Here is a 13,490-nt window from a genome sequence, read left to right as displayed (position 1 = left end):
TATTACAATAATAATTATAATCATAATTATTAATTATTATTATAATAATAACCACAAAAATTTTTCTTACTATATATTTACCGAAGACAAATCTTTACACTTTGAGTCCTCCACACATTTAACAAATCACTGATCTTAGTATTTTATTATGGACTATATATGTTAATTAAAGCTTTCTAATAATCTTATGTTCTAGTTCTATACCGCAAAACGAGGAAGAAAAAATGATTTGATATAATAAATATTGCATTGACAAAGGAGTGAGACATTGAAAGCTCTTAGCATAGTTTTTGTAGTCCATAAAATTATAAGCAAGCTTATAAAACCAACAAATATTTCCAAAGATCACTATTGATTGTATATGATCATTCTCATTCAATTTTCGATAAGGTTATTATCTTGCTTATAGATGCTTTAGTACTGGTAACTAGCACTTTGATGACCTTTTTACGACAACATTATTTGACTGTCCATTTTACTAGGTATTATTTGATAAACATATTCTACACAGTTTTGGACCATTTCTTTTTTTTTTTTGCGAATGTATTTTAGATATTTTTGTTTGTTTTTGGTATATTAGCTAGCATTTTTTTATATTTGTAGTACTACTGTCTAACATCTTTTTTTTGAGTTTTTGCTTAGTTGTGCACTGCTTACGTGTGTGAAGTGAAGCTATATATTGTATATATATATATATATACAACTATATATTGTATATATATATATACAATATATTATATATTGTATATATATATAATACAATATATTATATTATATACATTATACATTATATATTATATACATTATATACATATATTATATACATATATATATACAATATATATTATAGAATGCAAATTATATTATGACTATGTTAAAATGTGTAATTTTATAATTTATATATAAAATTATAATTTTATATATATAATAGATGTACGATATACATACGTATTTAATACGTATAAATTTAGTATTTTAATACATATATATGTATAATTATATTTTTTAAATTTATATAATTATATAAATATAATACAATATATAAGTTTATATTAAATTGATTTATAACGTCCATTTTGACGAAAGAAACTAAATTCTTAATAAAAATTATTGTTTTCAATAGAGAGATATTTCGAATAGTATTAAATTACAACAAAATTATATTATTTTATTAATTAATGGTCAGCCAAGAAACCAATTAATTAATAAATTAAAAAAATAAATAACTTTAGTAAGTTCTATTAAAGATTTATGCTTATGTGAGGAGTCATGAGGCTTACTTCATAATTAATATAAATACTATTTATTTGGGCACATTATGATATTTTGAATAGATGATGTAATTACTTTAGTAAATGTTGTTAAAGATGCCTATTTTCATTGAAAACATTAAACATAGTGTATTAAAAATTTAACCACAAGGCATCAGAAAACTATTGATCGAAAGCAACAGTTATTTATCACTTTCAAACTCGATTAACTTAAAATGATCATTTGATTATTTTTTTTTTTAGTTTTAAATTTAATTACCGCTAAATGTCTATTCCAATGTAAAGATATTAATATCTAATATCAAATATATGTTTTTTTAATAGTTTCAATTTTATGATCTCACAATTTGTCTCCAAGGCTAGGTACTATTCTATACATCAGAGAAACTATATATTACAGCTCCAAGCAAACTTTTTTATAATCTCACCCTGTAAAGATAATTTATAATTTATACTTAAGTGGACTTTACTTAAAATGTAGGCATGCGTGTATTTACGTATGCGTACGTACGCCATTTCGAGTCACAAACATCACCACTATCAACTTCATCATTATCATCATCACCATCACCATCATTATAATTACCATGGACAGCATTGTAAACATAGTGATTGAACAGATATTGATAATCGTCATAATGATCAACAGCATCCATCCACCTGATGCTATAAAATGGTTACTTTGTTAATACGTAGACGGTTTTTGTCGTCTGTGGCTGGGTTGTCGCTGTTGTTGTCGTTGTCGTTGTCGTTGTTATTGTCGTCGTCGAGTATCTTAAATTTAATTTTATTTTATTTCATTTGATTTTATGTGTTGGAAACTTTTCGGGTGTGGGCTATAAATTTCTTATTCGTATCGCATTAATTAACATTTACATTATCGATACGTAAAAGAAAACAAAGATGATATAAAATGAAATAAAATTTATAAAAATCGAATACAAAACACAAAAGATGCTAATGAAAGCAAATAATACAATATTTTAAATATTGAATTGAATTAATAATAAAACGCGAGCAGGTATTAAAAAATGAAATTTTTGTCATCATCTCAAAAAATTTGGTGATATTACGATATTTCAATCTTTCGATATGGAGTATCTGTGCGATGCAGTAGCCAATCCAGGCGTCCCCGTGTACTTGAACTTTTGAACGTTTAACACGAATTCTGCGGTATTCGCATTTGTCACCGTTTTTAATTTACAACGAAAAGTGCAACAATAAAAAGTTACGAGCAATTAAAATATATTTATTTTTATAATTTTTATAATAATTTGTGTTTTTGTAAGTAATTGTAACAAAATTGCTAAGGATAATGAAGCACAAGCAGCTGCAGTTTACGTGCATTCGGCGCTTTACAGGGGGTCAATAAAATCACTTTCAGTTCTTTTAAGATTTATGACCATTCATTTGCATATTGGATTTGTGAAACCATCAAAAAGGAAAAGGTACCAAATCACTACGAAACACACAAACATAAACGAATCCACACCACAATTCAACCCTTTTTTGATGAAACCTCATAGAAAAATTCCAAATGAACTGCAATAATTGCACGTCGTACTGCCCTCTCCGGTTTATGTGAAAAATTTTTCACTATAAAATATGAAAACTGCAGATGTCGGAGATTAAGAAAAACATACGTTGGTACTGAGTGGTCATTAATGAAAAATACTGAAGAAAATAGTAAATATTTACATGAAGTCTTAAATTTTAATTTTTTAAGTTTTATGTGAAAAACACTACGATTTTGGGTAGGTAAATTTTTATGTCATTTTCTTAACGTTAAACATATTTCTACAAGATTTTAATTTAGTGATAATAAAAAAAAAAAAAAAAATTAAAATAGATATTACGTAAAGAGTTTAACGACATTGTGGGAAAATTATTACAGTACAGTTAAGGATATTTATAGCGAAAATATCACACAGTTATGAACACTAATAACTTGAATTAATTCATAAAATAGTAACAAAATGAAATCTTTTAATAAAAATGTCTAAAATGCTGACTAATTTGATGCTTTACCAGAGCACTTTGTGGAATATCGATCAAAAAAGCTAAAACGTTGCTGTAATTATATATGTTAGAACATAAATCGCGGTTTCAGTGATTGCCTGCAACAGCATACAACAGCTATATATAGTTTTATACAGCTTTATACTATAATATATAGGTATATGAACTATAAATAGTTTTTTTAGTTAAAATAAGTAAGACTTGCCCTTTCACATACGGACCATGAAAACTGTCTCCGAAAACAACAGTTATCTTACAGTGGGTCCCAAAAGCGTTTAAATAAATAAGTTATAAAACGAACAGTTTTAACTGCACTTAATATTTTAAAACATAATGAGATCATATAAGATCTAATATGCTTCATATATAATTTTCTATTCAAGTGACTGCGAGAAAAGTGGGCTATATCCATAATTTAATACTTAAAAAATTTGACCAAAAATTAAAAATGGGATCCTGAAAAATGCCGTTGACAAATATCTCCAAAATCTATTGTATCTCATCTACTACTATATTGCTACAAAAGTGACTGAGAGAAAATTGACCTATACTCATGCTGTCATACTTTCAAAAAGAAAAAAAGGGCTTCAAAATAAAAGTAAAAATTCCACTTAAATCCACCCTATATTGTAGTTGATCCAAAATATGTTAAAACAAAAAAGTTGAACAACAAAAAATCACAAATTGACCTAATACCATAAGATAATGTTACACTAAAACTCATAAGGTCTAATAGGTTACATACCTAACTGATTATTTAAGGGACACAGGGAAAATTTGCCGATATTCGTAATACCGTAAAAAACAAAGAAAGGGATTTCGAAATAAAAGAAAAAGTATTACTGAGAACTATCATGTCTCATAGGTGATCTTAAACGTGTTAAAATAAAGAGGGAATAAGTTTGAGCTAGAGAAAATTATACCCAGTTAATACTGATAAGGCAACCAATAAGATGTAATATGGTACACATATTGCTATTCGAGGGAAGCAAAAAAAACTTGAGGATATCCATACTATCACGCTTTAAAAAATTAAAAAAAAAAGTGAAAAATATACCCGAAAACCAGCATGTCTTTTGATTTGGTTGAAACATACTAAACAAAAGAAATCGGAGAATAGAAAATTATAACTTCACTTAATATGACCTGATCTGACATGTTACATATATAGTATAACTTATTATTTAAACGATCATAAAATATTATCATAGTGATAAACAAAAGCGAAAAGGATTTCAAAATAAATTTAAAATAGATTATCATGATTTCCAAACGCTAATCCTGTGGTACTACAACGAGCCATTATTTGAGCCTAAGTGGACTTTTGACTCCACTCCTACCTAACCTGACTCTGATCTCCAGCCTAGATAAAATGAGATGCTTTCGGACGAAGGAGTAAAGGTGCTAGCTGTTTCCAACTCCATTAATCCAATGTTCACATATAAATTGTCTTCATTAATATCACATAATTCATTACAAAAGAGCCTATGGTGATTCATGTTTAATTGTTGTTTACATTTCTTTTATTTTTCTGATTTATTGTATCTGCTATTATTATTATCAATTACTAAATAAATATTATTATTATTGTATTAATCTTATTAACTTTAATTATAGTCATTATTTCTATTAGTTTTCTGTTTTTTTTTCATTAATGTGGTTAATAAGTGTGATATGCGGGTATATTTAAAGCCATTTTTGTTCAATGAAAAAAACTTATTATTTCTTGTTATTTATAAGAATTCTTATTATTAAGAATTATATTCGTATATTTAAATATTTGAAATTTAGCAATGATCTGTTCACCTTGCTAATTAATAAAACTCTAAAAATTTTCAATGTTAATAAACTTTTATTCAACTTTTTACAGAGAGAAAAATCGAAACGTTCTCATCAATCAAAAACAAAAACTTAAAAATATTTGAAATTGAATTTTACTTTTTAAATTCAATAAATGCACAGCCAACTGGGTCGCCACAGTACCCCCTCCTAGCGATGGAGTACTAGCAACAACGCGACACCACAACTAAGTCGACAACATCACTCTTAATCACGAAATTCCGCTAACCTTGCTGGAAAACGCACTACTCTACCAGCTCGTGTCACTTTCGGAATCGGCAACAGGGATTCACGCCTACAATCACCAGAAGTCACTAACTGATCACCATTCAACAGCGCTGAAGGCTGACGCGTTTCTGGAACAACCTGTTCAAGATCATCACACGTTAAGTACGCCGCCTTCAACCTATCATTCGAAACAGTCACCTCTCTCCCACGGCAAACAATAACAGACGTCTTCTCACTACGACTCAGCACCTCAAATGGACCTTCGTAAGGCTGCTCAAGTGGAGCTCGAGCACGATCCACTCGAAGAAAAACGTGCTTACAATTAATAACGTCACGCGGAACATACACAGATGAATGACAATGTCTTGTTGATTCAACGGATTTAACCTTAGCTAAAGCCCTTCGCAACGCCGACACAAAATCAGTCTCGGACGACTTCTGCTTGAAATCCGAAAGCATCTGCCCTGGAACACAAAGAGGATTTCCAAACAACATCTCTGAAGGACTAGCATTTAGGTCTAGTTTCGGTGTCGTTCGCAATCCCAACAACACAAGCGAAAGAGACTGCGTCCAATTACTTGAGGAATGACATCGAATGGCTGCCTTCAATGTTCTATGGAAACGTTCAACCATGCCATTTGCTTGAGGATGATAAGCCGTGGTATGAAAGTGTTTCACTCCAAGCAATCTCGTCAGTTCCCGAAATACAGCAGACTCAAACTGCCGACCCAAATCAGTGGTAATAGCCTGCGGAGAACCAAAACTTGCCCCCCAACCGTCGATAAAAGCCGCTGCAACTTCTTCTGCCGTAATGCCCGACAGAGGCACAGCAACAGGCCACCGAGAAAAACGATCGACGCAAGTCAAACAATAACGCTTCCCCTGAGACAAAGGCAATGGACCCACAATGTCAACATGAACATGCTGGAACCGACTATCAATATCAGCAAACGAACCAATTGGTGTTTTAGTATGCCGCTGAATCTTGGACTTCTGACACGCAATGCAACTACGCACAAACACAGCTACATCCTTAACCAAACCAAGCCAAACATACCTAGCCTGCACCAATTTCCGCGTTGCTCGAATACCAGGATGAGCCAAACCGTGGAGTTTTGAGAGTACCAGCTGCCGACAGTTTGCGGGAACAAAAGGACGAACACGACTGCCTGACACATCACAGTACAGTTCAATACTCGAATCCGGCAATCTCAACTTCTTCAACCCAACCCCATCTTCAGACTGGCTCTTCAGCTGAGCGAGCAACTCTGCATCAGTCTTCTGCCCCTCAGCAATTAACTCAATAACATTTGCCTCCAACTGAACCGTAGCAACCCGAGACAAAGAGTCAGCCACCGTATTATCTGCACCAGCCAGATGACGAATATCAGTGCAATACTGACTAATAAACTCCAGCTGTCTTGCACGACGAGGAGATGCCTTCTCACTTATTTGCCTGAACGCAAACGTTAAAGGTTTGTGATCCGTAAAAATGACGAAATCACGTCCCTCTAATGCATACTTAAAATGCTGGACAGCTTGATAGATAGCAGTCAACTCACGATCATAAGCACTATACTTAGTCTGCGCTGGACTCAAACCTTTTGAATAAAATGCCAATGGCTGAGTCACACCTTTCACTACTTGTTGGAGAACAGCACCCACCGCAACGTCTGAAGCATCAGTCGTGAGCGTCAATTGTGCATCCAGAGCCATGAAGTTAAGCAACGTAGCTTGGGCAAGATCATTCTTGCAAGCCTCAAAAACCTCTACATCTTCTGGAGTCCAAGAAATCACCGACTTATCATTCTTGCGGTTACCTGGTGTAAGATGAAACAACCGCTGCTGATTCTGCACAGCGTTACGCAGAAACGGCCGATAAAAGTTCACCATGCCTAAGAATTGTCTAAGCTGTTTCACCGTTGCTGGCAGAGGAAAATCACGAACAGCTTGAACTTTACTCTCCGGAGGACGTAAACCCTTTGCACTAATAACGTGCCCAAGGAACTCGATCTCGGAACAGCCGAACTTACACTTGGCAAAATTCACGGTCAAACCAGTTTCTCTAAGTCGATCTAAAACCAGTCGCAAATGCATTCTGTGTTCTGCTTCATCTTTTGACGCAATTAAAATATCGTCGATGTACGCAAAAACGAAATTAAGATCACCTAGAGTCTCATTCATAAAACGCTGAAACGTCTGGGCAGCATTACGGAGACCGAAAGTCATAAAGCGAAACTCGAACAGGCCAAACGGAGTTGTAATAGCTGTCTTCGGAATGTCTGCCAGAGCAAGCGGTATCTGATGATACGCTTTCTGCAAATCTATCTTCGAAAACATAGTTTTACCATGAAGAATACTCGTCACATCATGAATGAACGGAATCGGATACCGATCAGGTTTAGTTTGCGCGTTGAGCATGCGATAATCGCCACACGGTCTCCAACTTCCATCGCCTTTGCGAACCATGTGAAGTGGACTTACCCAACAGCTTTTCGAAGGTTGACAAATCCCTGTCTGGACTAAAAATTGGAATTCCTTCTTGGCTTCTTCAAGTTTGGCTCCAACTAAACGTCGGGGACGAGCAAATGACGGCGCACCAAATGTCTCGATGCAATGTTCAACCTTAGTAACTAAACCCATCCGATTTGCACTCATAATGCCTAAATCACGGTATTCATTAACCAGCTCAGCATAAGCTGAAACTGAACCACACACACGCACAGTATCTTCTTGAGACACAGCAGCCTTACCCTTCATCATCAAAGTCGTCTTCGAATCAACTAACCGCTTCCTTTTCAAATCCACTAACAAATCATAGTGATTAAGGAAGTCGGCTCCAACAATAGGACAGCTAACATCCGCAATCACGAACGTCCACGGGAAATCTCTACGCAAACCCAAAGACAAAAGCAGTCGACGCTCGCCAAATGTTTGAATAGGCGTACCATTAGCGGCATATAAATTAACTGATGCAACACTGTTAGCCCTTTGCTTCCAACGACAGAACGACTTCGGTAAAACTGATATGTCCGCACCAGTATCAACGAGAAAAACGGTCGACGTGGCGGGATCTTTAATACTAAGTCGAGCTATACGAACACTAACCCCTTCTCGGCTCGACGACGTAGAAGGAGTGCCTAGTTTTTTGACTGATGAGAGCTTGCCACAAAACTACAGGGCTGCCGACAAGCATTAGCTCTATCACCAAACCTTTCGTGATACCAGCACCAATCTGGATGACTTCCTGGTCGGGAACGAGTTCGCCTACGTCTCCTCGATGACGATCGACTTTGCACCGACTCACTACGACGTAAATCCAAACGACTCAGACGCTGTTCGATTTGCTCAAGCCTTCGTAAAATCACAGCATTATCAGAATAGGCTGGACAATCAGAGGCTGACGCTACAGCTATCTGTTGAAAATCACCCGCCTCGCAAATACGATCTGCTAATTTCGCCAGTTCTGCTAGTGCCACGTTCGATGTCTGCAGAATAGCGCGCACTTGTGGTGGCAAACGCTTCAGCCAAAGAGACTTAAGGAACTCATCGCTCACCTTGTCTTTAGCTAACGCTGTCAACTCCGTTAGCAACTGTGTTGGGCGTCTATCACCAAGTTCAACTTCTGACAACAACCGTTGAATCTTCCGCTGCTCGCTCTCACTGTACCGCTCTATGATGCAAGCCTTTAAATTAGCGTATCTTCCAGTTTCAGGAGGATGAAGCACTGCATCACTTACATCGGCGATAACACTTGACTCAATCGCTGCTACTACCGTGTTGAACTGTGTGATGTCACTCGTAATGGCAGCTACTGCGAATTGCGCCTCGATCTGAGCAAACCAAATCTCCGGTCGCTCGTGCCAAAACGGTGGCACCTTCACTGCTACACGGTTTACGACACTTCCACTATCAGAAGCCATTACTACACCTTCGTCTGCAACTGACATCACAGCTCGATAATTAGATATTTAGCTCAGAAGTTAATATTTCTAAATTTAAACTTTTTCGAAATCACGTCGGGGTCACCAATTTAGCAATGATCTGTTCACCTTGCTAATTAATAAAACTCTAAAAATTTTCAATGTTAATAAACTTTTATTCAACTTTTTACAGAGAGAAAAATCGAAACGTTCTCCTCAATCAAAACAAAAAACTTAAAAATATTTGAAATTGAATTTTACTTTTTAAATTCAATAAATGCACAGCCAACTGGGTCGCCACAGAAAAAATAAAAGATTTATAATAACATCTATAATTTCTGTTTTCCATATGACTTTCAAGTCTTTCTGTGAAAAATCAATGATAATCCTATTCTTCGCGAAGCCCTAAATGTTTATTATTACATTATATATATTATATATATTATATATCTTAATATTTTTAACTGAAAAAGAATTAACATATTGATTATTAGAATCTCCTGTATTACGAAGATCTCTTATATGTTACGTGAAAATAGTCTTAATATAAATAGGCTGAGAATAGCAGTATGATGAAATTAGCAAGGCAAATAATCCTACCTAATAGGCTTTAATATCAGACTTATAGAAACAACGATTATTTGTATACACCTTATTAAACAATAGACTATATATATGATTCTGTACATCCTGGTTTTTTAAGCCAAGCTACATATACAACCAGGTTTTACATACTTTAGTTAACAAGATCATAAGCAAGACTCTATAGAAACAATTCCTTAACGTATGCTCTATTAAGTAAGGCTCTGTGTGTAATTTTTTTTATATACTCTAAAGAGCAACACAGAGGATAGCTGTAATAAGCACGATATTGTATTAGCCTGCCTATTGTCTGAATAATTACATTCAGAAAAAGCAAAATAAACAATTTTATCTTGAATATTTCAATAGCAAGATTTTATAGAGGAGACTCTGTATCGTATGTTTTACTTACAACCCCAAACTATATGCTTTGTTAAACAAGACTCTATGAAAAGCTCCATATTATATCCTTCTTTAGGCACAACTCAACATACAATTCTATTCTAAATGCTTTATTAAGCAAGACTATATATACAATACTATCCCACATGCTTTATTAAACAAAACTCTATAAACGATTCTAACCTATATTTTTTATTAAGCAACACTTTATATATGATACTATTCTATATGCTTTATTAAGCAAGTCTCATATACGATTCTATTCTATATGCTTTATTAAGTAATGCTCTATATATAGTTCTCTTCTTCATGTTTTGGTAAGAAAGACGGTAAGCAACTCTATACTGTCTAATAGTCAACTTAGCAGTTATAATCTATGGATTTCAGATTTGTAGTCAATAAAAGAAATTAGAACTATAAAACTCAATTAAATGAACACAAAGACTTGGATTAAGAAGACATACTTTTCAACTTAGTCATTAATAACAAGAATATACAACCAGTATCATGTATAAACATTTCTAGATATGTTTAAGGATGCTTATATTATGATCGTGTTAATATAATTTATTATTATTTAATAATAAAATAATTTAATTTAAATCAATGGAAAGTAGTATCGCAGAACAATTAGAAAACGTCCAAATAAAAATATTCTATTTAACTTGAAGTGTACAAAATCACAATGTTTGTTTTTAAATATTTTAATATATTACAATGTACAATAAAAAGAAGATTCTTTTAAAAAAGATCATATTTACATTGCCTTTTCAAATAAATAATTTCAACGTACTCGTATCATTTATGGCACTTATCCACATACATAATTAAACACTGGTTTTTTCCGCTGTCCAAATAATAAATATATGATACAGAATTACGGTTTAGATCTATGTACAAATCATCAACCATTAATGATCATCGATGATTAAAATTCCGGGCTATCAACCATTAAATATGATAATTATTTCATTACATTGTAATTATTAACTGTTCATATTTCAAAACGTGGCACTGATAACACGGTACTTGTGTACTAAAACTAAGGGACTGTGGTCCCCTAAATTTTGGTCTAAAACCAAGTTTCCAAAAATGTTTAAAAAAATATTTTGGGTCTGTCTTAATAGAAAGTTTTCACTGGCTTCACAGTTAACTGTCCTGAGATTCAAGTAATTTAAGCAATCTTAATTAAGTTAACTGGTCTAACGAAGAAACGAAGAAACGTACTATAGAAGTAGAAATTCAAGCAATCTTAAATTCACAATTTTAAGTTTTATTATATATAGGTATATATAATAGACCAATAGGTCTATGCGTTACCAATTAAAGTAACCTAATCTGTTTATATTTCAAATCATTAAAGAACATTGTAATCGCCTTTATATATAAAACAAAAATATGTTTTTGTAAAATAAAAAAATGTGTAACTTAAATCTTAAATATAAAAAAGTACGACGTTGAAGTGAAATGTAGTCAATTGAAATATACGTATAAGTTTATAGAAGATTGACGTCTATCTGATATCGTTAGGGATCAATATAGCGTACTGCATATATATGTTCCTACAACTACACATACGACGTCTGGGTGCAAATTTGACTGATATTAGGTCTAAGAACGCACTTTGAAAAATTTTTATATATGTAGATGTTGAGTTTTGTTGAGTTTTAAGCAATTTTAAATTCGCAAAAAAAGTTGCTATATAGAGACTTAACTATAACTGGTATTACTAGGAACCAATAGATCTATGCTTAACTGGCAGACAATTAGTTTAACCTAACTTACATTTCAGATAATAAAGTTACAAATTGACAATCTATATATAAAAAATACATAAATAAATTTCTTTATTACAAAACACTTAAACTTAGCTGAAGACAGTTAGATTAGCCAAACCTATCCTATATTTCAGATAATAAAGGTACAAATTGACAATTTTTATATAAAAAATAAATAAATAAATTCCCTTATAGCAAATAATTATATAAATTTGATTTCGTGTTTAAAAAAGAACGAAAGAGGCTCATCAATCGGAATATATCGATTGATGTTCTACATACCTACATTACAGATAATATGGGGTTATTTTGACAACTTTTATATATATAAAAATAAATTCCCTTATAATTAAATATTGTGTAAATTTGATTGCGTATATAAAAAAAAGAACGACTTAAAATAGAGGATCGCCAATCGGAATATACCAATTCAAATTCTATATTAAATATAAAGTTTTTATTTTGCATTTATAACTAAAAATTTAAATGAAAGTAAACAAATATTTGTAAATAAAAAAAAACACACACGAAGTATTAATAATAATTAAAAATATTATTTATATATATATATTTTTTTTGATAAATGTTACCGTGGTTCCGTAAGCCAGTCAGAATATGATATTGAATATGTACTTGCTGTATCCATGTTTTAGTTGCTGTTATTATTTGATTAATAATAAATTATAAAAAAATTTTAATTTTTAGATACTTTGAAGAAAAAAACATTAGAAGAAAACACACTTCTATTATATTATAATTTGCAGTATTTCAGCAACATTTTTCATTTGCATATTAAACAATGTAACTTAACTTTATTGTAAATTGTAAATTTAAAATTGAAAATTGTAAAAATTTATTAAAAAATTTTTCACTTAGTTTAACAATCAATGGAAATTATAGTTTAATTTATTATATTAGAAAAAAAAAACAAAAATACACTGCACAAATCCAACAAATATAAGCACTTCTATGATTGGCGCTAAAATCGCTGTTCACAGAGTCACACGCACATTGCCCACGGCAATCGAACTCTCAAATTGATTATAGGCTTGGGTCCTATTGCCCGAAGACAATAATCAGTACCAAAAATATATATAAAACTTTTCAACCAAAAATATTTTTTTTTTATACTTTAATAATTTTCCAAAATATATTAATTGTTGCCTAAAGCATTTAGGGTGTGGACTAACAACCACAATTATTGTTAAATAAAAAGACAAAATATTTTATTTATAAAAAAAAATAAAATTATTAATAATAATAATTTTTTATTAAACGGTAATAGATCAACAGCAACAAAACAAAAAAAAACCAAAACAAAACGATTATTAAAATTATCACACAAAAGTGGTAAATAGAAGACCGTGTGCCTTATAACGTTGCGCGCACCGTTAAGCTAACAAATTGGCCAACAAGAAAATCACGTTTATTTGGCCGCGTTGTGTGCC

At 32.3% G+C, this 13,490-nt stretch overlaps 1 protein-coding gene across 1 annotated transcript in view; it reads right to left on the bottom strand.

Annotated features, from left to right (window-relative positions):
• Positions 1-1,741: 1,741 nt before the first annotated feature.
• The window catches only part of LOC119674670, an 85,380-nt gene continuing 73,631 nt past the window's right edge, over positions 1,742-13,490 (bottom strand). The window contains exons 11-13 of the mRNA XM_038085819.1: positions 8,525-9,190; positions 5,359-5,672; positions 1,742-1,937 (exon numbers count right to left, since the gene is read on the bottom strand). Coding sequence (XP_037941747.1) covers positions 1,742-1,937; positions 5,359-5,672; positions 8,525-9,190 — 1,176 coding nt within the window. The remainder of the gene's footprint in view (positions 1,938-5,358; positions 5,673-8,524; positions 9,191-13,490) is intronic.

The sequence above is a fragment of the Teleopsis dalmanni genome, chromosome 2 (assembly GCF_002237135.1).
Source record: "Teleopsis dalmanni isolate 2A chromosome 2, ASM223713v2, whole genome shotgun sequence".
Classification (NCBI taxonomy): Eukaryota; Metazoa; Arthropoda; class Insecta; order Diptera; family Diopsidae; genus Teleopsis; species Teleopsis dalmanni.
The sequence above is the reverse complement of the archived record's forward strand: the minus strand, read 5'-3'. Positions and strand labels throughout refer to the sequence as shown.